The 25,759-nt window shown below is 39.3% G+C and overlaps 1 protein-coding gene across 2 annotated transcripts; it reads left to right on the top strand.

Annotated features, from left to right (window-relative positions):
* On the top strand, nt 1–25,759 carry LOC142327328 (omega-amidase NIT2). Of its 2 annotated transcripts, none has more exons than XM_075370263.1 (6): nt 1–194; nt 3,879–4,025; nt 6,752–6,936; nt 8,825–8,993; nt 13,995–14,228; nt 25,459–25,759. In XM_075370263.1, the coding sequence occupies exons 1-6, from the start codon at nt 146–148 to the stop codon at nt 25,548–25,550; spliced, it is 876 nt and encodes a 291-aa protein (XP_075226378.1). In that variant the 5' UTR covers nt 1–145; the 3' UTR covers nt 25,551–25,759. The 2 variants fall into 2 exon arrangements, with proteins under 2 accessions (XP_075226378.1, XP_075226379.1); XM_075370264.1 differs by having other exon boundaries at nt 20–194; nt 6,733–6,936.

Genomic DNA, 25,759 nt, shown 5'->3' with positions numbered 1-25,759 from the left:
TTTATCATCAATTGATAGAAAGCAGCACTATCATTCATTTGTCAGCGGAAAAGTTTGGTTATCTTCGTGTGTTATTACTATTTCTATTAATTAATGTTATCAGTGAGATTAAAGTAAAGGCATTTTTTGTTTGAATTATTTATAAATGAAAATTAGCCTAGTATACTTACAAAAAATGGCTTCAAGAGCAAAGAGTAAGTGTTAATTCTTGTTTAAATTTATTTGATTTTGATGAATTGGTTTATGAAAATTATAGTATAAAATACTGTTGTACTTCTGTGATATTAAATCGAGTTTAAAATTTATACGCCAATGTACAATATACGTACGATGTGATGTTTCAGTTTATGTATTTTCTCTTTATTATTTAGCTGATTATTAATGAGCAGACCATTATTTAAACTTGATTAATTGATACAGAACTTAATATATAAGTTATATATTTAAGTTAAATTATGATAAATTTTAGACTAAGCAGTATTCATGTAATATTGACTTTCTCAGACATAATTAGCTGCAGATATGTGGAAGTAACAAAAGCAACTAGAATCTTTAAATTCATTGACGCCCTCATAGTTTTCAAAATCTTAGAAAGGTTTTCAGATCTCAGAAGGTGTTGAAAGTAATGTCCATCCACTTCTATACATTTATCAACATGTTCAACCATATTCCTGGCTACTCATGTTAGCTGTACCTAACATGACCTAACATCCTGTATTTACTGGATGGCATTGGTATTGTTTATCTTCAATTCCTGCAGGGTGTGTGAATTGCTCTTATAAACAACAATTTCTTTTAAGTAATCCCACAGAAAGAATTCTGGACTGTTCAGATCAGTGATTTTGGTGGTCACAATTCTTAAGAAATCATTATTCTACTGAATAAACCCTGTAGCATCTCCATACTAGAGCAATCTGTGGCAAGTGGCACTGGCCTGATGCAACCAGCAGTCACACTGCTACAGTTACTGCTTTGCAGTAAGGCTGTGAATTGTTGGATTATTTCTTAGGAGTTAGCAGCATCCACAGTTTTTAAAAAAAGACAAGGGTTGTATTATTTGGAACACTGCCTATCTTTTTTGGGTGTAGGGGAGATTCAAAGATAATGTGCAGGTTTTCAGTACCCCAAGTCTGATAGTTATGACTGTTGACACAAAGGTGAAACAATGCTTCATTTGTGAAAAACACTTGATTTAAAATGCCAGTGTCGTCTCTAATGAAGTTCCTGAACTGTTGACAGTATTGAACCCTTTTAGCATAATCAGATTAGTTAACACATGGAAGATCTGTGTTTGATATATATAACATTAAAGCATTCTCCTCACTACAGTATGGACTGAACCTAGTGAAATGTTCTTTCCTGGCTTAGTCTCCGTAAATATTTATGAGGAGAACTTGTAACTGCCACTTTAATGTCTTGTGTGATGTGCACTGTTAAAAACTGACCTCTGTCAAGCATGTTTCTGATCTAACACTGAACCTGTTTCACAAAATATTTTAACTATCTTTTGAATAACAGTTTCCATTGGCCCTTTCAAATTTCTCCCACAACTTTTGCTGGCACACAACATGAGATGTAAATAAGTTTTCATCATGAATACAGTTCTTCAGCAGTTAACCACATTTTAACAATGAACATACAAACATACGCAACCTTGTTCAAAAGCCAATGTTTGACACAGACTGACAATACTGTTTATTCCCTGTTAATTGCAGGGAATAAACAGACCTTCCCACTCTAGCTCCAGTTGTACCAACAACTTCCACATTATTTTTACCTATCTCAGATTGATATATACATTTTTAACAAAAATAGGCATGTAGTATAAACTACTGAATTATTGAGTTGAACACTCTGTAGTTGTTGATTTTAAATTTACATTTAATAAAACTAAATGAATACAAATTTCTTTTGAATCTGATATCAGTTCATCTGATAAACAAGAACAAAACAAAAGTAATGAAATGTAGTAGAAATAACAAAGATGGACCACTGAATGTGAAAATAGGAGGAGAAAAGATTATGGAGGTAGAAGAATTTTGTTATTTGGGAAGTAGAATTTCTAAAGATGGACGAAGCAGGAGCGATATAAAATGCCGAATAGCATAAGCGAAACGAGCCTTCAGTAAGAAATATAATTTGTTTACATCAAAAATTAATTTAAACATCAGGAAAAGATTTTTGAAAGTGTATGTTTGGAGTGTCGCTTTATATGGAAGTGAAACTTGGACGATCGGAGTATCTGAGAAGAAAAGATTAGAAGCTTTTGAAATGTGGTGCTATAGGAGAATGTTAAAAAATCAGATGGGTGGATAAAGTGACAAATGAAGAGGTATTGCGGCAAATAAATGAAGAAAGAAGCATTTGGAAAAATATAGTTAAAAGAAAAGACAGACTTATAGACCACATACTAAGGCATCCTGTAATAATCGCTTTAATATTGGAAGGACAGGTAGAAGGGAAAAATTGTGTAGGCAGGCCACGTTTGGAATATGTAAAACAAATTGTTGGGGATGTAGGATGTAGAGGGTATCTGAAATGAAACGACTAGCACTAGATAGGGAATCTTGGAGAGCTGCATCAAACCAGTCAAATGACTGAAGACAAAAAAAAAAAATCAGTTCATCACTTAAATTCATTTGACAACTTTTTTTATTCATTTAACAAGTCCCTTATTACTCTCAGTTTAAAACCTTTTTTTACCATGAATTTTGTTCTTCCAATTTTTTCCACCTTGCACTACATTTTGTATAAAACAAAAAATTTATTATCAAGTGCATTCTGCAATGACATCTCATGATGTTTTTATTTTTTTTTTTTTTTTTTAAAAAAAGCACTATCTAATTATAATATTGGCAGTTATTGTTAATAACAGTTTTTATTGATGTTGATAAAAACTTATCTGCTGAAATTGTGATAATTTTATTATCGATTATTATAATTATTAATTGCAATATAATGACATTATTTATCTTATCAGTTTCTGATTTTTAGATTATTTACATGACAGCGGTGTTCTCATCTCTGAAATTCTAAATTGTGGTATTCTGTAATGTACTTCTAAATATGTTCGTATATAATTATACATTAAAAAATAATTATAATGAAATATACTAAACAAGTTGATAAATTTTAAGTCATTTTTAACTTAAACACTGATTAGTAAAAAAAAAATCATGAGTGTCAAGGTTGTTCATTTAAAATCACCAGTAAAAGTTTGTGTTGTATTACATTTGCAACAATTTACCCTATTTAAAGAAATGTTATTAATAAACATCAATTTAAATAGATAAACATTTAAATAATTGTATTGATAGACTTTGAAATGGTTAAAATTAGATTTATATCGTACTTGATTTTAGTTATGTTATTATTATTTTCATAAGAATTGTATTGAATTCATCAAAGTTTATAATTAAAAAAAAGAAATATTTAGATTTACTACGTTATGTTTAGACTTATATTGGTAAAATTACCCGGAAATCCTTTAGATTTCATAAATGTAATTTATAGTTAATATTTTTTTCTCTGGAATCATCAAAATTCTTATGGTGATGTAAATTTTGAGAATAGATGTTATTAAACATTTCAGAAAAGGTATGTATATATGCATTTAATTTAGTTTTGAAAAACCATTAAAATTGTAATTTGGAAAATATTCTGATGAATTTTAAAATATTCAGGATTGAATTAATTTCCCAATATCCCTTATTAGATATCAAGACTAAGTATAAAATGATACTCTAAACTTTTTAAGGATTTGCAACTATATCAGTTAGTCAGTTGTAACAACATTCTACTCGTTAGGTTTATTAAAATTTGTTGTATTCCATTAATATTGTGTGGTTTTTATAAGTAATATATTTATCAATTTTTAGGCTTTAGAATTGGATTGATTCAGATGCTTGTATCTGATGACAAAAGCGAAAATCTTAAAAGTGCTGCAAGATTAATATCAGAGGCAAAAGAACAAGGAGCATCTCTTATTTCTCTTCCAGAATGCTTCAATTCTCCATATGGAACGAGTAAGTTAATTTTATTTGTTGTAGAAATTTACTTGAAAATATACATGCATTTAAGCCTGATATATTTGGTGTACACTCTTCCCATTTTCTTCTAACTCAGGGACTCACATTAGGTATTAACTGATAGATCCATGTCTGTAACTGCATTCCTCCACCACTTTTGCCATCTTTTCATCAGGTGTATATCCATGTCCCTTGATTGGGCACCCCTCCAATGCTTGCATAGCTCCAACGCAATAAGCCCATGTAATGGAATGCCTGCCACCACAAAGTAATGGCAGGCAGAAACTTGTAGTTTTTGCCACTTCAGCAGAAACCATTTCGTAGTAACTGGCAATTTTCAAGGCAATGTGGCATTGCAGCTTCTCTATTATTATTAATGCCTTTTTTGGTCTTTAAAGCCCTCTCCCACTCTAGCACTTCATAAAGTAATGTGGTTCACGCCACATTTGCCAACATCTTTCTCTTTGACGCACGTGGCCCACCTATACTTGCCATGGTCATCTTAAGGCTGCACACATCCTGTTCTCTCTGTAGCTTTAGCAAATATGCCATTGAAAACTGCATCTCCCATCAAGCCAAATGCCGAGGTTCTTAACATCTTTAGATGTGGGTACATCCAAGTCCCTCGCATATACCCGTCTTAGAGTCAACTGACTCTTCCATGCAAAGACAATCAACTGGGTCTTCTCTGCCCCCGGCTCCAAGCCATCCACTCAACAGCTTTATAGAGGTGTTTCCTTTGGCCATGACCACTTCCTCATTCCTTCCAGTTAAAACTAAGGCAAGGTCATCGGCAAAAGCAATAGGCTGCACCCATTTTAACAGACTAAATCTAAGCAGATTGTCACTATGTGGGACCTTGCCCCACATAGGACCTATGAAGAAGCTCTCTGACACACGAAACTCATAGGTATTTTCTATGTCACTGTCGGCTGAAGACCCAACAGCCCATAAGTCACTAAGGTACACCTGGATTGTCCTATAGAGGTCATGCTAATGTCCTGATGGGCTATTTTGTGAAAGATAACTTACCATGTGATAAGCTGTTTAACACATTCTTAATATTCAAGAACACTAACATGGGAATCCTTCTGCCAACCCTTTAACTACCAGCAGCTTCATTTGCTATCCGAATAACTTTTGTCAGTGCATCACTGTAGATCGCCCAGTCCTGAAGTCATATGGTTTTCACTGTAACCTCCTCAGTTAGCTAACTCCTTGCTTAATCAAGTTGCTATGAGTCTTTCAAAGAGTTTACTGAAGATATTTAGCAGCCACAGAAGTCTGTATGATGATGCCAGTTCATCTGGACATCTTACTTTCTTGATCATTACCAGCTGGGCTCTTTTCCAGTACCTGGGGATATGCTTATTCACTCTAACAAGAAGTTAAATGCATCTAGTATTCCCCAGAGCTGAACCTCGACAACTGCCTTAACCATTTCAGTGGGTAGCTTGTTAGGACTAGGGCTCTTCCCAATTTTCATCCCCGTGCACTCTCTTAATAATTCCCCCAAAGTACGACATCATCCTCCATCTGCGAAAACTGTTGAGCAAAAAGAGAGAGTTCTCCAACAGAAAGCTTGCTGGTTTGTTAGAAATAACAAAGTTATATCGGTTTTGTTAGAAAGTCCCACATCTAAATATACTTCATATTGCTGTGACTGAGATTTTAAATGGTATTTAGTTGGTAGAGAAAATACTTAGCCAGAAAAATCCATATATACATACATACAAGGTTTATCTGAAATAAACCTATTTTTTTAGATAACACTACACTATGTGCAGTGTAAAGAGATTGACATTAACCTGCTAGCTTAAGATAACTCTGCTTGTTACAGCCTTGTTATTGTTTTAAATCTGGCAAGACATTTACAATAAAATGCAGCTAAAAGAATATAAGAATGTTGTGGCATAGAATATAAGTTGTTTACTATGATATGATTGATATCAACATTTCAAATTAAACAGTCAAATTGCACTTAATTGTAAGGTATTTTTTTTTTTTTATAATATGTCATTCACTTTGAATATGTCCTATGTGGTCATAAAATGAATAAAATAAATTATTTTATTTGGAAGTGAAAGTGTATAAAAGAGGCAATGAGGAAGAATAGGCCTAAGTTATGAGAAAATAAAACATGGATACTGCAAACTCTGATCCACTATTAGAGAGTTTTGTATAAGTATAATAAAACTGTTGTAACCCAGCCTCCCTATTCACCTGTTTTTCTTCTTTCTGTTTTCATTTTCAGAAACAGAAAGAAACCTTCAGACCATTCCATGAAATATGTGCCAGATTGCATTCCAGCCATGGAAATAATAACCAGGAGCAATGTATTTGCAGTAGATCTTTTTATGAGAGTGATGAATCTGAATGAGTGTGAAACAAGAAAATAGAATAATCTGGCAAAGTTTTTTTTCTTTTTGGAATACTGTATTAACATAATATTTTATTTCATACTTTATAAAATGTTTACCCAAATTCATTAAACGGCTTATCTACGTCATAAACAATATGCTGTGGGTGGTGTAATTGTATAAAATGGTCGAGAATCTCTTGATGGTTCTCATTCAGGAGTTATATATTCACATGATGCTAGTGTGAAAAAAAGAACAAAATTGTATGTAGTTCATTTGAAAATTAGAAAGTATATAATGAATATATATACAATAAAAAAATTGTTTTTTGTTGTATTTATTAGTTACAGTTTACGTTTTTAGAATATTTTCCACAATATGCTGAAAGTGTTCCTGATGGTGAAACTTGTCAGGAATTATCAAGAGTTGCTAAAGAAAATAAAGTATATCTTGTTGGTGGATCTTTACCTGAAAAGTTTGAAAATAAGTATTATAATACTTGTACAATATGGGGACCAGATGGGGAATTGATTGATTATCATAGAAAGGTTTGTAACATTAATTATTTTCAAATTATTATTTTGTAAGAAGTGTTATTTCATATTTTTAATAAAAGGGAAAGTCAGAGTTTTAAATGTTATGAGCTAATGATGATTAATAATTAACAAATGGGTTATTAATATGACAGAATTTCTTAATCGAGGATAAAAACAAGAAAATTAGACTTTTAATTTTACACTGCTTATTAAAATGTTTATGGTTTATGTTTAAAAGGTTATATTAAAATACACTGAATTTAAAAGTGAATGTAATATTTTGTGCTTCTACATAGTGCTTACATGAGGGAATTTATGAATTATTACTTTATTACAAAGAATTTTATTTATGTAAAAATTTTTATTTGCATTTGGAACAAGTTCAAAACAGACTAGTAAAATAATCTAAAAGCAGTAGTAAATTGGAGCAGTAATATAGATTGTGTTTGTGTGTGTATACCTCCTGAAATGAATGTGTAACTTGCATTCTGATACAACTATTCATACTATTTTAGAGTTAATTCAAACTGTATTAATTTTTTCTTTCTGAAAAGTTTATTTTTAATAAATATATCTTTCAGCATCTTCCCAGTCGCAGTCTTCAGCTGCCTAAAAAAGAGAACTGTAAAATTTTAATTTGATTATTTTCATATACGTATAGAAACAAAACAATAAACTACATAAAAATCAGAAGAGTAACTTTTGTCATCTATTCTATTTTATATGTTACTTATAGTCAAAACATTTATTATATTTTTATTTAAAAAAATTACTGTTTTGGTTTATTATTTTCTAAAAACATTCCTGTCCTGGACTTCAAACCTTTTTTAAAAATAAGTAAAGTTTACTATTTTTTATGTGCGTAGTTGTGAATAGAATAGTTAGTAAGTATAATTATTTTGTTTAACTTTTGAGCAGAAATTCCTTGAGAAGTGTTTATTTTAAATTAGGTATATTTCAACCCTTCGGATTGATGATTTTTAAGCATTTCACCCCATCAAATCAGCTGATTTTGATGTAGAGAGTTCTAAGGTTCAAATCCTAAGAAAGGCAGTTACTTTTATACGGATTTGAATACTAGATTGTGGATACTGGTGTTCTGTGGTGGTTGGGTTCCTATTAACCACACATCTCAGGAATAGTCATTTTGAGACTACAAAACTATACTTCATACATATCATCCTCATTCATCCTCTGAAGTAATACTTTGTGGTGGTTCTGGTGGCTAAACGGAAAAAGAGAATAGTATCATTTGTTTCATGAATTCTGATTATTTAGCTCATAAGAAGTAGCATTTGGTTCATGTAACCAGCATTGAAAAGTTAATTTTTTGAGATGTATAAGTTATAAACAGTGAATCTTTGGTATTGAGAAAAGAAAGATATTTCTGGTATTTTCCCAGCGCTGCTGTGGGCTATTCTGTTTACACTCAGCACTTTCTGTGACTGGCCTGATGTGCTTTAGCTATATTGTGGTTGGTAATGTGACACCGCATACATCTTTGTTACTGTCTGCTTTTCTGTTGTTGCAGATAAAGCAGTTCTTCTCCAAAAAGTGGGTTGCAATTACCTACTAGTAACAAGTAACTTCTGAAAATCACTTTCTGTTCACTGCTTCTTTGCATAAACAAATTACATTTTGCATCATATATTTTAATTTTTACATTATATGCAGTAATAGTTATTAAGGTGTAATTGTAGGAGATGATTGTATTAGAATTTATAATATTGATTATAAATATAATAATTTTTATATAAATATGAATTATAAGTATTGTGGTATTTAAATGTTTCTTTCATTACTAAAAGTTTTCTGGGCAGTAGTAAGTAACATAGTTTTGAATATGAACTGATGAGCATTAGGTTATGGGGTTTGTATTAAATTTGTCATTGTATTTCAGATTCATCTGTTTGATATTGATGTTCCTGGAGGACAAAAATTTACTGAATCTGATGTTTTGAGTCCAGGAAATAAATTTACAATATTTGACAATGGAATTTGTAAAATTGGTGTAGGAATATGTTATGATGTGAGATTTTCAGAGTTGTTTCACATTTATAGGAAAGAAGGTAAGTTATTTTTTTCACCAATTCTAATTATTGAACTATCTTATGAATTATTAAAATCAACAATAAAGTAATAAATTGTTTTATTTACTTATAGCTTATGCCATACACTACTATCTAGGGCACTTTAGAAACATTCTGTTATTGGTATATAACCTTCATTTAAGTAATTAAAGTGAAGGTTTTAAACTTTAATTGTATAAATAAACAAAATTATAACCAATTTATAATAATGCAAAAGCACTACTATGTGATACTATATTGATTATGATTGATATGGTTAACTGATTGCAAATTTACATACCTTGACACGATTTCTTCAATTTTTTTGCTTGAACAAGCTTTTAACCAAAAATATAACAATATCATTGATAAAGAACATACCACTTTTATTTCTTCCTTCTACTAATTTAATGTATTAAAAAAAAAAAAAAATTATATTAGAAAAAAAATTACTATATTACCTTTAAGCTTAGCTGAGACCTTAGATGTTAGATAAGATTAAAAGACAAACATTTTTGTAAACTTCAGTATTATCTTATGAAATCAGTAATGAATCTTAAACAGTATTTATTAATGTTTTAAAAAATTAAATACATTTTGAGTATTCAGATTTAATGATACTTCTTATTATGTCTCCTGTAATGTTACTTATATGCTCCTCTTAATGACTTTCATTAGGTGGGGCATTTTGTTTTTTCTATAAAGAATATTTTCACAGTTATTTAAATTCACATATGGTCAATATTCTATAATTTTAATTGATAAGTATGTGTTTTCTGAAATTTATTAATGCAGTTATGCACTTTGTTGATTAATGATGATCAGAAATCTTTAAAGCATCTCTGTGAAAGGATTTTTTGTAACATATTGCAAGAATTCTGTCACCATGAATATCAATAGATCATTTCTTGTTAGTGGTTTTAATGGTATATGTTGCTATACCAGTGGTTTATCTAAAAAAAAAAAAAATTTAGGAAGTTTTGGTTGAGTACGATATCCAATATTGTGGAAGCATGTGTCCAGCATTATTTTTTACCTCATATGCTTTTTTTAATTCCACTCTAACAGACACATTGCTGTAACATTGAATGTCTTTCCTATGTTCCAGTCAACAATTTGTGCATGATTATTTGTGCACCATTTAATTGATATACGAGGTGCTACCCAAAAGTTCGGGGAATTTTACCATAAAAATAAAATAGCTTACCATAACTTATAATTTCCACTGTCTCCTTCAAAGTAATCCCCTTGAGCATTGATACAGTGATCCCAGCATTTTTCCCTGATTCCATGCTTCCCTGGAAGTCTGCAGGTGTAAGTGTTCGAAGCAAGTTCTGCGTTTCCTCCTGAATCTCCTCAATTGTGTTAAAACGACGACCTTTCAATGAAACTTTATTTTCAGAAAGAGAAAAAAGTCACATGGGGCAAGGTCAGGTGAATAGGGTGGGTGGGGAATCACTACCGTCTTTTTGGAAGCCAAGAAATTCCGAACGGCTAGCGATGTGTGCATGGGTGAGTTGTCATGGTGCAGAACCCAGCTGTTGTTACCCTACAGATCTGAATGTTTGCACCTAATGCTTTCACGTAACCGCTTCAAAACTTCACAGTAGAACATCCCATTGACAGTTTGACCAAGAGGAACAAATTCCTTATGGATGTCGAAAAAAACAATCATCATGGACTTCATGTTACTGCGAACTTGGCGTGCTTTTTTTGGTGAACTTGGCAACTTCCACTGCAACGACTGCTGCTTAGTTTCAGGATCATACCTGTACACCCATGTCTCATCACCGGTTATGATGTTGGGGAAGAAGTTAGAGTCATCTCTTGCTGAATTTTTCAATTCACTACAGACAGCTACGCGATTTTGTTTCTGGTTGTTCAACAGTCTCTGTATGAATTTCACAGCAATGCATCTCATGTTCAAATTGTCTGACAAGATGTGTTGCATGGACCCATATGACATTTGTACGATTGCACAAACATCATGGATTGTTTGTCTATGATCTGCAACAATAGCCTCTCGCACTTTCGCGATGTTTTCCAGTGTTGCGCTTGTTGATGGTCTTCCTGAATGCTCATCGTCATTGACTGTTGTTTGTCCATCTTTGAATCGTTTGTACCACAAAAAAGTTTTACTTTTACTCATAGCATTGTCACCAAATGCTTCCACAAGCATGTGATGGGTTTCTGCACCAGTTTTTTAAGCATGAAGCAGAATTTGATGCAGGTTCTTTGCTCTTTAAAATCTGCCATTTAGAACTTTGCCGAAGCAGTAAAACACAACGTTACACAACTGCACGAAAGTCAACAATGCAGCCTCTCACCATCACAGCTGTTGAACACTGATTCACAAAGAGTACTGTTAGCCACATCTAGCTGCAGCAGGTTGTACCAGCAATGGTTTGCGTGCAAAATTCAAATTCCCTGAAATTTTGGGTAGCACCTCATATGTACTCATTCTGGTCAAAGTGAAATGAACAGATTTACTTACAATGGATTGCATGAATTCTCAGACAGTTTCTTATTCGCAGGTGTACTTTGTAAAACAAGTTTCAGATCTTGTAACAATGCCCTGCTTTAACAAACAATAAAACTTGAAATAATAAAAATTAGAAATAAACCTTAAATTTGTAAGAAGTAGGGTGTGTGTGTTACCACAATGGGTGGTAACACACACACACACACACACAAAATCATAAACTGCATACAAAATTATTTGTTATAAGAATACATGCATCACTAATATTTTTTGTTGTGATATAATATAAATAATATACAGAAATGTTAATCTTTATTGTAGTTTAAAAAAATATAATTTTTTTATACACAGTGTATCACACAGTTCACCCAGGACTTTCATAACCTATTCTACTCATGAAAATAATGAAAAAGGTTTGTATGAACATATGTCTAAAATGCTTCCTTTGCAAGTTATGGATAGTGACAGATTTCAGTTGGATTTCAAATACCCCAGTAAGATGAGGTTGTACTGAAATTTTTAGGACGTAAATTAAGGGGCAGAATTAGAGATGTCTTATGGTTTTTGACCAGAAAAATTGAATAAAACAGGTCCCAGAACTTCAGCTGCAGTAATTTTTGAGAAATTTGGGAAGAAAACCAATAAATTTGTGTAAAAAACTCTTGTTTTTTGTATTTGAAGTAATAACTTTGTTAAATGGTTAATAGATACATAAAACTATTAAAACAAAACTTGTAGAGAATTTAATTCTGAAAAAGTGGTTAAGTTGAATAAAACAAAGAAAGGTTAGAAAAATTTGAATTTTATTTAGAAACAGTGCACTAGACCAAAGTGCAATATATGTACCAGTTTATAATAAATGTTCAAAAATGAGCCCGTCTATTTTCAATGCATTTCTTGGTAAGCTTCTGCACTGCTTTTGTTACTCTTTTTAGTTCTTCAGGCTATCCTTAAGTTACTCAGCAGCATCCATAATGCCGACAACTTTTTCTCACAAGCATGTATTTTTGTTTTGTATATGATATTTTTCGTCTATCCCCAGATGCAAAAATCTGAACTGTTAAGATCAGGTGATATTGGTGGTCAGGAATGTGGACCTCCACAACTGATCGATCCATTTCTCAGGGAAATGATTTAAGCGAGTGGAAATGGCACAAGAAAAATGGAATGCACGCTGTCGTGCTGGAAGTACACTTTGCATCTCAGTGTTAGAGGAACATCTTCAAGCAGCTGTGACAATTCTTCTTGAAGAAAGTGCAAGCAGACCTTAGGATTTAAGCGACCAGGTAATATGAACAGTCCAAACAGCTGATTGTGGAGAAGGCCACACCATACATTGACCTTAATTCGGTGTTGAAAATTGCCATCTACCATTTTATAAGGATTTACTTCTGCCCATTTCGTAAGTTGTTGACACTATCTTGAATGAAATTTGCCTTGTCGGTTAACAAAACATACTTGTAGAGTTGTTGATTTATATTCCACCAGTTTCAGAATTCCAAGTGAAGCAGATCATCTCCTGGGAGTAGATGTTGAACTGGCAGTTTATGATAAGGATAAAATTTGTTTTGTTTAAGTATCCTCTAAACCATTGAAAGTGAAACTCTGATCGCTTAGAAAGACATTGTGTACTGATCCCTGGGCTGCACTGAACTGTATCGATAATAATTTCATCAATAAAAGTGTCGTGTTGGACAGATTGTTCGTAGCTGGTACAAATGCTAAGTAAAACTGTTTCCCAAAGATTGCAAATAATCGTGCTAATTGTTTTGGTATCTAGAATCCTATAATTTGGAAAACTTATTCCATATGCTACTGCAGCAGCTGTAGCATTGTCAGTACACACACCCAAAATGAATAACAAACGTTTCAAGATATTTCTCTGTTATAAATAAGTATGGCATTACTTCAATGGCAAACTGATCACATTCTAACTAAAACTCAAGAAAACCTTAGCTAACAACAGCACAGTCACAGTACCCGATGGACTTAATGTACCTTACAGAATGATTTAAACATTATTACAATATTGCGCATTGTTGATTTAACTATCTTACTCCATTTTGTTCAGAATTAAATTCTCTACAAGGTTGTTTAAAAATTGTATTTATTTATTACCCATTTAACGAAGTTATTTATTGTATGTCAAACATAAAAATCTCTGTTTTTTTCACCCCAGATTTCTCAAAAACTACTAGAACCTATTTTATTTGGATTTTTCAGGTCAAAAACCATAAGAAATTACTAATTCTGCCACTTAATTTACATCATAAAAATTTCAGTACAACCTTATTTCATCGGAGTAGCCGAATTTTTGACTGAAATCTTTCACTAGCCGTAACTCGCAAACGAAGCATTTTAGAATATATATTTATATGTACTTTTACATTATTTTCATGAGTAGAATAGGTTATTGAAAGTCCTGGGAGAACTACATGTTACACCAGTATATAAGCTAACCAAATTTACATTTAGTTAATATTTAATTTTGGTATTTAATCAAGTATTTATTTTTGCAGGTATAAGCATGTTATTATTACCAGCTGCTTTTAATATGACTACTGGTCCCTTGCATTGGGAATTATTAATGAGAGGACGGGCAATTGATGAACAAATATTTGTTGCTGCATGTTCACCAGCACAATGTCCTGATTCCGATTATAAGGCTTATGGACATAGCATTATTGTCAATCCTTGGGGAAAAGTAATTAAGCAAGCTGAATTTAATGAAGAAATTCTTACAGCTGATATTGGTATTTTTACCTTTTTACTTTTTTTTTAATCACTTAATTACTCTATACTTTCTTTCTTCTATGATTACCTTTCTTTGCAATATATTTCCTGCATCCTGCATGTTTAATCATTTCCATTTTGTCCTTTAATAAAAATTAGAATATTACCATTTTAACTTCTGCTCTATTTTCTTTTACAAAATCAACTTATTTTATAAGATTTACAAAATCTAATTCTTTTTTTTTTATTAGAATTTATTGTTAGCTTTTTTTGGTCTATCTTAAAATATTTTTTATATCAAACTTAATTTTTACAATTTTCTCTTGGGTTAATAAAATCCTCCCATGAATATGTCAAAATAGCCGGAGGCTTAATAAAAAAAATAAATTTATGTTTTTGATATAAAACATAAGTTTTTGATTTATAGATTTATCAGCTGTGAAATACTACATCAGGTACTGATGATGAATCCATGGATTCAAAAAGCTTTTTATATTAACTGGTAAGTGTGTGCCAAGCTTGGTTGATGTTTTGTTGTGTTTGTAAATGATTATTTTCACAGTTATTAATTATGGCATCTTTTACATATTCAAATTATATATTAGTGTGTATATGTATAGGTATTAATATACAGATTTCATAAAGTCTTGAAACCTATGTATAAATACATTATACTACATTACTACATTTATTTAATGACATGAGTAATTTATTTATATGATACAGGAAACTAAGCAGTATATACTTGCGTTTTTTCCCACTTCTATATCACAATAAATGTTCAAAATATCCATCTTGAAGGTTGTTAATATAGGTGTTAACTCGTTTCTTCATGTTCAGTAAACTTTCCGTAGAGCATTGATAGTAATGATGCTGTCTGTTTTATTTTTTTTTTTTTTCCAAACATCTGGGTTCTTGAAAACAGTGCCTTTCAGATGACCTGTAAATAAAAATCTGGTTGTGAGTGATCCAGAGATCCTCTGATCCCTAGTGCGTCTCAGAGTATCACCATGGTATATCTTATTATCAGTGTTCTTTTGGCTGTCGGTTGTGTGTGAACCTTCCGACAGTATCGAGGTTAGCTGGTCTTAAGGCTGTATTCACAATTTACGCATTTTAAGTTAGACTCAATATTTGTAGCTTTGCTGCGGTGTGCTTGGCATGGATTTGTGCAACGCGTACTCGCCTCAACGTGGCGAAAGGGTGGCAACGACTGCTGGTCGTTAGTCCCCATGACAGAAAAAAGGCCTTGCCTTTTAGTCCTTCTGTGCTCTTGTCAGAGCGAGGGCCGTAATCTGTGGTTCATTGTTGTACGTCTAGTGCACCAATCAATCGTTCCAGCAGCGGCGAAGAGGTATGAAGTGTGACAGGAGAACGCAAGGGTCTCCCTCCGGCTGCCCGTACTCGCTGCGGGTAGTTGTCACTTTGTCGGCTTGCCCAAACTTGATAGTAGTAGGTACACAGCGAGATTTTAGTTAATTCAGTAGGACTTAAGGAATCTTCGGCCATGTCGGAGTTCCAAAAGGTGAAGAAGTCCAGGCGGAAGAGGAAACCTGCGCCAGTTCCATCAACTAGCTCCTCAGAGGACGAGGTCAGCGAAGCAATGGATACAGGGGCACCCACCCAGGTGCGGTCCTCCCCTGTAGTAGAGGCCTTAAAAAGGGGGAGGCCTTCTAAGGGCAGACGTGGCAGTTCTGCCCTGTTGCTGAAAGTAGTCCAGGAGGACCTAGACTACTTAGTAGATTTTCTTGCGCTTCCCGGCGGAGTCAGTTTGGGGGGCGAGAAAAAGATTCTCCCTCGACTTGGCAAGTTGAGGGAAGCTTTCAAGGCGGTTAGTGAGGATTTCGAGGCCTTGGCCTCCAAGCCCCACGAGGTCAAGGCTCCCAAGGTGGTTGTTCAGGCCCCAGTGCAGCCCAGGCGCTACGCTGAGGTCCTGAAAACCAAACGCGAGGACAGCAAGGCGGCGAAGAAGCCGGAGGTAATTTTCATGAACAAGGCAGAGGGCTCGAAGACCACGAGTCAAGACCTAAAGCACGATTTCCGTGAAGCCCTTCGTGTTGATCGGAATCGACTTAGAATTCGAGATATTAAGGAGACCAGCAGAGGGTTAGTAGTTGTTGCGGACAATAAGGAGACGGTCCAAGTCATCAAGGACTCTCCTGTGGTACAGAAGCTTGAGGTTAAGGTGGACCCCAAGCAGATGAGGAAGCCCCCGGTCATAATATATGACATCGAGCAGAGTCTCTCTGATGAAGAAGTTCTGTCTCTCATTCGGGAGCAGAACGCTGATTTGGACGAGGCCTCGTTCAAAGAGCAGGGTAGACTAGTCTTCAAGACTGGAAAGCGTGATGCCTCTCAGTATCACAGAGTTTTTGAGCTGAGTGCTAGTCTCCTACCTTGACGTGCAGAGGTGCTTCAAATGTTGTAGGTTCGGCCATAGGGCCAAGTTTTGCGTCGATCTGCGCGCATTGTGGTGAAGAGGGCCACAAGCGTGACCACTGTCCGCAAAAGAAGGAGGCTCTGATTTGCGTTAACTGCAAGCGGTTACGCAAAAACCACAGGCACTCCATCAATAGTAGGGAGTGTGGTAGCTATTTGAGAGTGGTTGAGGTCTACTTCAACTCGCTCGATGGTTAGGTTCGTTCAACTCAATGCCCAGGTTGCCTATGCTCGCTGTTGGGAGACGGGTCATGTTGCGGCACACTGCACGGGTCCCGATAGGAGAGCCTGTTGTTACAATTGCGGGGCGACGGGGCACAAGAGGGCAGAGTGCCGGGAACCCACCAAATGCGTGGGTTGTGGAGTGATTGGGCATAGACTGGGTAGCAGGGACTGTAAACACGTTCGGAAATGAAGTGTTTACAGCTCAACGTAAACAGAGCCGTGGCTGCCCATGACTTGGCATGGGCGGCAGCGCTGGTTGGAGGATACGACCTACTGCTGGTCGTGGAACCTAATCAGCGACTGGTTAACTCAGGCCACTGGTATGTTGACCAGGATGGCGATGCTGCTATACGGAATGTCACCGGCAGGTTTGCAGTCACGAAGGTAGTTAGAGGTAGAGGGTTCGTGGCTGTAGACATCCATCAACTCACGGTGATCAATGGGTACATCTCTCCCAACAGCGGAATGGATCGACATGAAGAATTCATCGGAAACCTGGAGGAATGCATACGAAGGGCTGGGTTCCCGGTACTTTTGACCGGGGACTTCAACTCCGAATGGACTGAACTCGGAGGGTGCCGGTCCACGCGGAGAGGCTACACCCTAGCTACAATGCTTGGGGCCGCGGGACTGGTGGTCATGAACACGCCTAGGGTGCCTACATACGACGCAAGGGGTGATGGATCGGTGTTGGATCTGACAGCGGCCTCAGATAGGGTGGCAAGAAGGATAGTGGGCTGGCAGGTAGTAGAAGATGATTTTGCCAGCGACCACAAGGCCATAATTTTTGAAATACAAGGAGGCGGAAGGGGTCTAGAGGAACAGGACCCTATCTGGAGGCCGTCGGAACAGCAGGCTGCGACGGTAGCGGATAGGACGGCGGCAGAGGTGGCCCGTAGGCGTGTTCACACCCCCGAGGAATTCATGGCCATCCTACAGGGGGAATGTGTGAAGCAGCGGCCACAGCCTGGAAGACGCGTAAAGAATGTTTACTGGTGGAACAGGGACATTGCGAGACTACGTGGTGAAACCAAAACAGCAAGGCGGAGGATGCAGCGCGCACGACGGAGGGACTCTGAGCGCCTACAGGAGGAAACGGAGGTGTTCCACGCGGCACGAAGAAGCCTTTGTAGAGCCATTAAGGCTGCCAAACAAGAGGCGTGGCAACACCTCGTGGAAGACCTGGAGCAAGATCCGTGGGGCAGGGCCTACCAGATCGTCACCAAGAAGTTTGGTAGGCGCCTGACCCCATTGACAAGGGAACAGTCTCTCACAGCGATAACGGAGCTCTTCCACGTCGAAGAGGAGGAATGGGAACCGATAGCTGGTGATCAACAAGGCGCTTCACTGTAGAAGAACTACAGTGGGCGTCCAAGAAGATGAGCCTGCGGAAGAGCCCGGGCCCAGATAACATCCCTGGGTCCATCGTGAAGGTGTTGGTGGATAGGCACCCGTGGACGGTGTTAGACATGTTCAGTGGGGCATTGTCCACGGGGAGTTTTCCCGGCTGTTGGAAGGAGGCCAGGTTGGTCCTCCTCCCGAAACCGGGAGCCGAAGAAACCAGGAAATACCGGCCGATCTGCCTCATCAACACGATGGGAAAGCTGTATGAGAGACTGATCGCTGAAAGACTGCGGTCGGAGATTGAGGCGGGCGGAGGTCTTTCCCCAGACCAGTACGGCTTCGTTCGGGGAAGATCGACCGTCGACGCCGTCCGACGGGTGCTAGAGTGGGCCAGAGTTCAGTCGGCAGGCACGTGGCGACGAAGGAAAATCCCATTGATCATTCTCCTAGACATCAGGAATGCATTTAACAGCGTGCCATGGGGAGTGATCATGGGAATACTCCGGGAGAGAGGGATCAGCGGCTACTTGCTCGCCGTAATAAATGACTATCTGCATGAGAGATCTCTGCGGGTACGCACAGAGGAAGGAGAAGATGACTTCAACATGTTTGGAGGCGTTCCGCAGGGGTCGGTGCTTGGGCCTCTTCTCTGGAACATCGCGTACGACGGCCTTCTGCGGGAAGAACTCCCGGAAGGATGCCAGTCGGTCGCGTACGCAGATGACCTCGCGCTGATGGTGTCGGGACGGACGGAGGAGGAGGTAGAAGATAAGGCAAACTTGGCGGTGGCAGTCGTCAGCAGATGGCTGGGGGAGAGAGGACTACGACTGGCACCGCACAAGACGGCAGCTGTCCCGATCACCGGCAGAAGAAGACTGAGAGGAATGTCCTTCATGGTAGACGACGTACGGGTCCACACGTCCGGTTGCGCTAAGTACCTGGGCGTGTGGATTGACAAGAATGGGCTGTCTAACACCCACCTCAGAGAGGTCACTAAGAGGGCCGAGAAGATACAAGACGCTCTACAAAAACTAATGGGCAACAAGAGCGGACCACGGGCGAGCAAGCGACGGCTGATCCTTTCAGTGGTTTCCTCCGTCTTGCTGTACGCGGTCCCGGCCTGGAAGGACGCACTTTCGAGAAAGAAGAACGTACGGATGCTAGCCTCCCTTACCAGAAGAGCGGCGATTCGCATAACATCGGCGTACCGCACCGTATCTGGATGCGCAGTGGCAGTCATCGCAGGGGTGCCTCCCATCGAGCTGCGGGCCACGCAGCTGGTCTCCACATACGAAGGAACGCCGAAGGCGGAAGCCGGGAGGCAGCTGATGGTCAACTGGCAGGAGATGTGGAGAACGGCTACGGCTGGGGCATGGACCAGGAGACTGATCCCGGACTTGGGACCGTGGGTCAGGCGGAGGCATGGGGAGGTAGATTACTTCCTCACGCAGTTCCTGTCTGGACACGGGGAGTTCGGGGTCTACCTACATCGGTTCAAGAGAAGACGGACACCGAGGTGCTTCTACTGCGGTCAGGATGACACGCCGGAGCACACCTTTTACGAGTGCGAAAGGTGGGCTGTGGTCCGGCAGAGGCATGGCACAGATGGCCTCACTCCAGAAACAACTGTAGCTCACATGCTGAAAGGGAAGAGAGAATGGGATGCGGTACAGAGCATGGTGGCTAGCATCCTGAAGACGAAGGAGGTACATGGAAGAGAGTGGGGAGAAGACTTCTAGGCGCGGGTAAGCAGCAATGTCCCTAGCAAGTATACTGTGTGTTTCTTCTACTATATATATTATTTTTGTGTTGTATGGTATTGTGAATTCATTGTCTCCATTGTCACTGTGGTTGGTACTCTACGGCCGGCTCGAGATGACAAGCACGATCGCTTCGACCGTGTGCAGGAGGGCCACGGCTAGAGGTGACATCGCCGAAGAGACAACATGAAGTGGGTTTCATTTATTATGTATTTTCCTTGTATTGTATGATTGTGGTATTATTTTATTTTATTGATTGTGTTCCTTCTAACGGTTACGAGGGCACTCACAGCGAACGTGCCCGCGGATTGCGGAAGGAGGAATAAGTTCAGACGCCAACGTGATGGGCTGCAACTGAAGGGAGGAAAAATAAATAAATAAATAAAATACAGGGGGCGAATCGTGGTCACCGTGCAGGGCCAGGGAGGCAGCCTGGATGCAGAGGACGCTTTGGCTCCTTCATATGCAAGAATGAAGGTCAGTTGGGGTGCTCCGATGATGCATTTGGGACCCTCAGGTGTGAGAGGGGGACGCGGCGGTTTGCCGGCTTCGCGCAATGCGTAGCCGGCAACCTAGTGTAGGGACGGGAAGGGTAGCCTCTAAGTGGAGGGATGTAGTGGTTGTCCAGAAGGGAGGGCTGCTGCATCCTGATGAAACTGAGAGGACCCCAATGGGACGCCAAAGAAAAGGCAAGACAGGGGGGCAGTCGACTGCCACGACACTCCGACATTCCTGCGCATAGCCTAACGGCGGAGGCCGGGGATGTTGGGGGTGTTAAGTTATTTTTGAGAAAAAAGGTTGCCTATGCGGTCCAAGTAGAGTTAGGTAACGTCATTGAAAAGCGGAGCCTCGATGTTTTACTTCTGCAACACCCGTACGTTGTCAAGGGTGACCTGCCAGGTTTTTCAGGCTGGAATAAGACCATGTTGGTGAAAGTAAATATGCCGTTCTGTGCAGGAAGTCTATAGATAGTGTCTTTATACGGCAAGCCTCGGACACGCATCATGTCGTTGTTAAGCTTGCTGTGGATGGTTTTGACCTAGTTGTTGTTAGTTCGTACTTTCAGTACAGAGATCCCACTGACTTACACTTGGAAAGATGGGATAGAATTATCAGGCTGATAGCGGGTCGTCCTATTCTTATAGGAGTTGATGCGAACGCCAAATCGCTTCTTTGGCACAGTGGGATCACAGATGACGGCGGTGAACTACTAAAGGGCTTCATCGCGCAGCACCGTTTTGAGGTGTTCAATGTCACCGGCAAGTTGGCTACCTTCGCCGGCGCGGTGGGATTGCGGAGGACCTTCCTTGGTACCAACATTGATGTTACCATAGGCAAGGATATCCCTGGTAGGATTATGAACTTGTTTGTAGTCGATGATTGCGAAAGCGATCATCGGCTCATAGTTTTTGATTGGATAGGTGGGCTGCGCGATGTCTTTAGGGCGGACGCCCCTGTTCAGCAGGGGCGCTTCTTGCACAGGTGGGCGGATTGGCCCAAGTTCTCTAACATTCTTGCAGCCAGGATGCGGGTGTTCACTTGTACCCTGGACGAGGTCCCTATAGATAACCTGGCAGAGAATTTCTCTTCTGCGGTGGTTGAAGCCGCAGAACTCTCAATCCCTCGGAGTACGGGTCGAGAGAGAGTAGCTGGTTGCTGGTCTCGGGACTTGACTGCGATAAAGCAGGCCGTGGGCCGACTCAGGAGAGCCGCACAGCGTGCGCGTGATCCTGACCGGCGCGAGGCCTTGTTTGCGGAGTATCGTCAGTAAATGAACGAGTATTTTCATAGAATGAGGACTTCTAAGCGAGATTCCTGGCGCTCTTTTGTTCAAGAGCAGGGAAATAAGGACCCTTGGGGTGTTGTTTATCGGGTACTTGGTCACAAGCGGAAAAAGGACAGTCTTCTGTCGGCTCTCTCGACCCATGATGGCGTTGTAGTTGAGAAAGATCGTGTTCTATCTCTTCTGATGGGCGATCTGCTCCCTGATGATAACGAGGTTGGTGAGACCTCGTATCACCGGAGAGTTTGAGCGGTGGTTGTAGATTTCAATACAGACTCTGTGTCTTTGGAGATTACTGAGGCGGAAGTCCGCCAAGTAATCTGTAGCCTGGCTAGGAACAAAGCCCCCGGATATGATGGTATTACGGTGGAGCTCCTTGTTCGCACCCTGCCTGTAATTCTTGGCCCATTGACTAGGGTGTTCAATAGGTGTTTATTTGCTGGGTATTTCCTGGCTTGCTGGAAGCGTGGCATTTTGAAGTTGTTAGTCAAAGGTGGCGACAAGGACCCCGCCGTTAGTTTTCTTACAGTCCTCTGACGCTCTTACCAGTTGTAAGAAAGACTTTCGAGAAGGTACTTTACCTCCGCATTAATAGTAGGCTGACTTCAAATCACATGCTGATAGACGACCAGTATGCCTTTAGACCCGGTAAGAGTACAGAGGATGCGATTCTTAGGGTCCTGGATCTGGCTTCAGGCAGTGAGTGCAAATATGTACTCGGTGTCTTCTTGGACATATCCGGGGCATTTAATAACTTGTGGTGGCCCTCTGCCTTGTTTCAATTGCAGAAGCGTGGTTGCATGCAGGATGAAATTAGGACTCTCTCGAGTTACTTCAGCGAAAGAACTGTTGTCCTTCGTGATGGCAGTTCGCAAGTAGGAAAGACCCTGTCAAAAGGATGTCCACAGGGCAGTGTATTAGGTCCACTCGTCTGGACCATCGAGTTTGAATCTCATGCGGCTATGTTTGCCCGGTGGCTGTCGCATTGTGGCTTATGCCAACGATGGACTGCTGCTGGTTGAGGGTGGTTCGCGTGCTGAGATTGAGCTCAGAGCGGCACAGGCATGTAGGGTTTTGCGGTTGTGGAATCTTCAGCATAAGATGGTTTTCTGTGCGGAGAAAACCACTATGATGTTTTTGAAGGGCCGTCTAGCTGCAACTCGCCATCCGCGGGTTGTGACCGACCGCGGATTGATGCAGTGTGACCGCGATTGAACGACCGCAGACGGTCGTTCAATTAGGTATGTCACCCTTCAAAAATATCTGGTTGTTATCCTTGATGAGAGGCTTCTCTTCAAGAAGCACCTGCAGTATGTGGCGAAGAAGGCAGTTGATGCTTTCTTCGGCGTCCGTAGAGTGGTCCATCCCGATTGGGGGTTGAATTTCTGTACCATGCGGATGCTTTACAAAGGTGTTTGCGAGGCCATTATGTTGTACGCTGCGCCCGTCTGGGCTCATCGTTTGCGGTACCAATGCTATAGGGACATTCTATTACGAGCCCAGCGTCTTCTTTTGTTAGCGGTTGTCGGTGGTTACAGGACTGTCTCGTGAGAGGCAGTAACTGTGATCGCAGGCATCAAACCTGTGGATATTTCGGCTACGGAACGTAGCCAGCGATATGTTGAAAAGAAGGGAGGCCTTCTTACTTCTGGGCGTATGCGTGAGATCGAAGACCAAGGTTTCGACTCTTGGCAAGATAGGTGGAATACTTCTTTGACAGGTCGTTATACGCATGGTATATTTCCCAATGTTAGAGAGTTGCGAGCGGTTAGCTGGGTATCCCCCAATCGGCACACTACATAGTTCCTCTCTGGACATGGTGCCTATAGGGATAAATTGGCTAGGTTTAGGTTGGTTGATTCCGGCTTCTGTCCGGACTGTAGGGTCGATGACACCGTGGACCATGTCCTTCACATATGTCCCCAGTACGAAGCTGAGCGTACCAGAGTTACTAGGGAACTCGAGAGAGTAAATTCTGTTTTGGATCTACGAGTCAACTGGAGGACTCGTAGAGAGTGGACAATAGTTGCTGGCTTCCTCTTCCTGAGCAGGACTGCCGAAGGGATAGTAGGTGATAGGAACCTGGGTGGCTAGGGACCGTCTGGGCAGTTGACTGGCCGAAGGTAGGCGCTTAAGGCAGCGTGCCTTGGTTAGATGTATTTGGTGTCTTGTATTAAATTACGCTGTCGGCGGAGTTGCGGCCGCTGCCAACGGGCGTGGTTATCCTTGCCCGGGGGGTGCGATCGCGCTCTGATGAGGGCATTTATGAGCTAACGACACTGTCGGCGGAGCGTCTCTGGGTACTGCTTCGGTGGTATGCAAGGGAGTCTTGACGGCGGTTTGCAAAAGATGGTGAATGTCACGCGGGACTCCGTGATGGAGCTGTGCGGGAGTAGGTGTTTATTCTCCTCTCCCGGGCAGACCGGAGCGGAGTCAGATAGAAACTTATTTTGAGTAATAAGCGGGGTTCTTAAGGGAACTAGGTCTAAATTTTGCTGTGTGAAACTTTTAGTGGGAAAGTTTGTTATAGAGGCTGTTAGTACGGATCTGAGACATTCAGTAATTGGTTCTTTAATAGTTAGGACTAGGCGTGGGGTCTTCATTCCGCGGTTAGGCTTCTAGCTTAGTTCCTGAGGGCGACGTGGTAGCTGCAGGTGTCCGTTGTCTTCATTCTGAAGGCATAAACACATAAAACTATCTCGGGGTGAACTTTACCTATGCAGATGTCCCTCGGGGCATCTGCATCGGTGGCATCTCTGCGGGGCCTGGACTGAAAGCTGTGGTGCGCAATCAGTTTGAGGGGGAGAAGATGTCCTCCGTTAAAGCCACTACTGGCTAGGAACGGAGGGGGTGGTGTAGCGACCGGACACGCTACGAGGTGGGATCTTTCTGGAGGCCATAGTTTGCAGGAAATTACACAATCATCAAAAAATTCACATAACTCCACAGTTGAATTGGCAGTATGGTATGTAGTATATCAGCTTGCTGTGGCCATTAGTTTCATTCTTCATTTTTATGTAAAAACTATAAAATTTGTTATTTCTGAATAATATTCTGTAAAATAAACGGATCCATCCTTTGTCATGAAATCTCACACCAGACACCCACTTTATGAAAGTACAATGGTTTTTAATGATAAATATGAGTATTCTCAGAGATCCATACTTTTTAGTATTGACTGTTAGTAATTTTTTTCTCCTACTACCCTGGGCCAGCTCAACAATAAAGTATTACTCTGCTCAGGGGAGTGTACTTGCAACTGTAATGAGCCTCCCCATCCTGTTAGTGACTGGTTATTAAAGTATCCAGAAAGATGAAACTGTGCTTCATCTGAATAAAAAATATTCTCAAAAATACATACACCACATCAAAAGAAATGTTTGAGCCCCCTCAGTATTGGTCATCTGTTAAAGAAAAAATATAGTTGTTTACTCATTGATGCATATCAGTTATTTAATAGCTGATTTTCTAAGTCAAAGGTTCTGTGGTACTTGAGAATTAAATGTTTATATCATCCAATATTTTAAATAAAATATCAGACTGTTTATATCAGATTGATTAGCTGTCTTAAACAATTGCTTGATTTTCATAGTAACCTACTTTATTCTAGAAAATACTATCAGATATTCTTAGTTCATGTAGTTTAGATTTAATAAATTTTTTCCAGTTTTATTTAATTGGTTTATTTGCTGCTTTCAGATTTAAATGAATGTGATAATGCTCGCCAGTCGATACCTATATTCAAGCAACGTAGAACCGATTTATATGATACAGTAAAGTGCCAGTTATGAAAATTTTTTTATTCTAAATGCAAGATTATTATTCTGCAGTCTGGTAATAAGTAGTGGTATAAGATTTTGTGTGATTTAAATATAGACAAGTTTCTTTAGGCTCAATAAATTATAAGCAATTTGTTATTTTTTTGGGTAATTTGATGTTAATTTATTCATTTTGTATTAATGGGATATAAATTTTTAATAAAAAACCTTTCATTACTATA

This window comes from Lycorma delicatula, chromosome 7 (genome assembly GCF_047948215.1).
Source record: "Lycorma delicatula isolate Av1 chromosome 7, ASM4794821v1, whole genome shotgun sequence".
Taxonomy (NCBI): Eukaryota; Metazoa; Arthropoda; class Insecta; order Hemiptera; family Fulgoridae; genus Lycorma; species Lycorma delicatula.
This window is presented reverse-complemented; position numbering and strand designations above follow the sequence as displayed.

What these genes read in the sequence shown, in the direction of transcription:
- LOC142327328 (XM_075370263.1), top strand. Translation starts at nt 146, where the DNA reads ATGAAAATTAGCCTAGTATACTTACAAAAAATGGCTTCAAGAGCAAAG. An exon ending in CAATTCTCCATATGGAACGA is followed by an intron (nt 4,026 to 6,751) that starts GTAAGTTAATTT and finishes TTACGTTTTTAG; the next exon opens with AATATTTTCCACAATATGCT. An exon ending in AATTCTTACAGCTGATATTG is followed by an intron (nt 14,229 to 25,458) that starts GTATTTTTACCT and finishes TGCTGCTTTCAG; the next exon opens with ATTTAAATGAATGTGATAAT.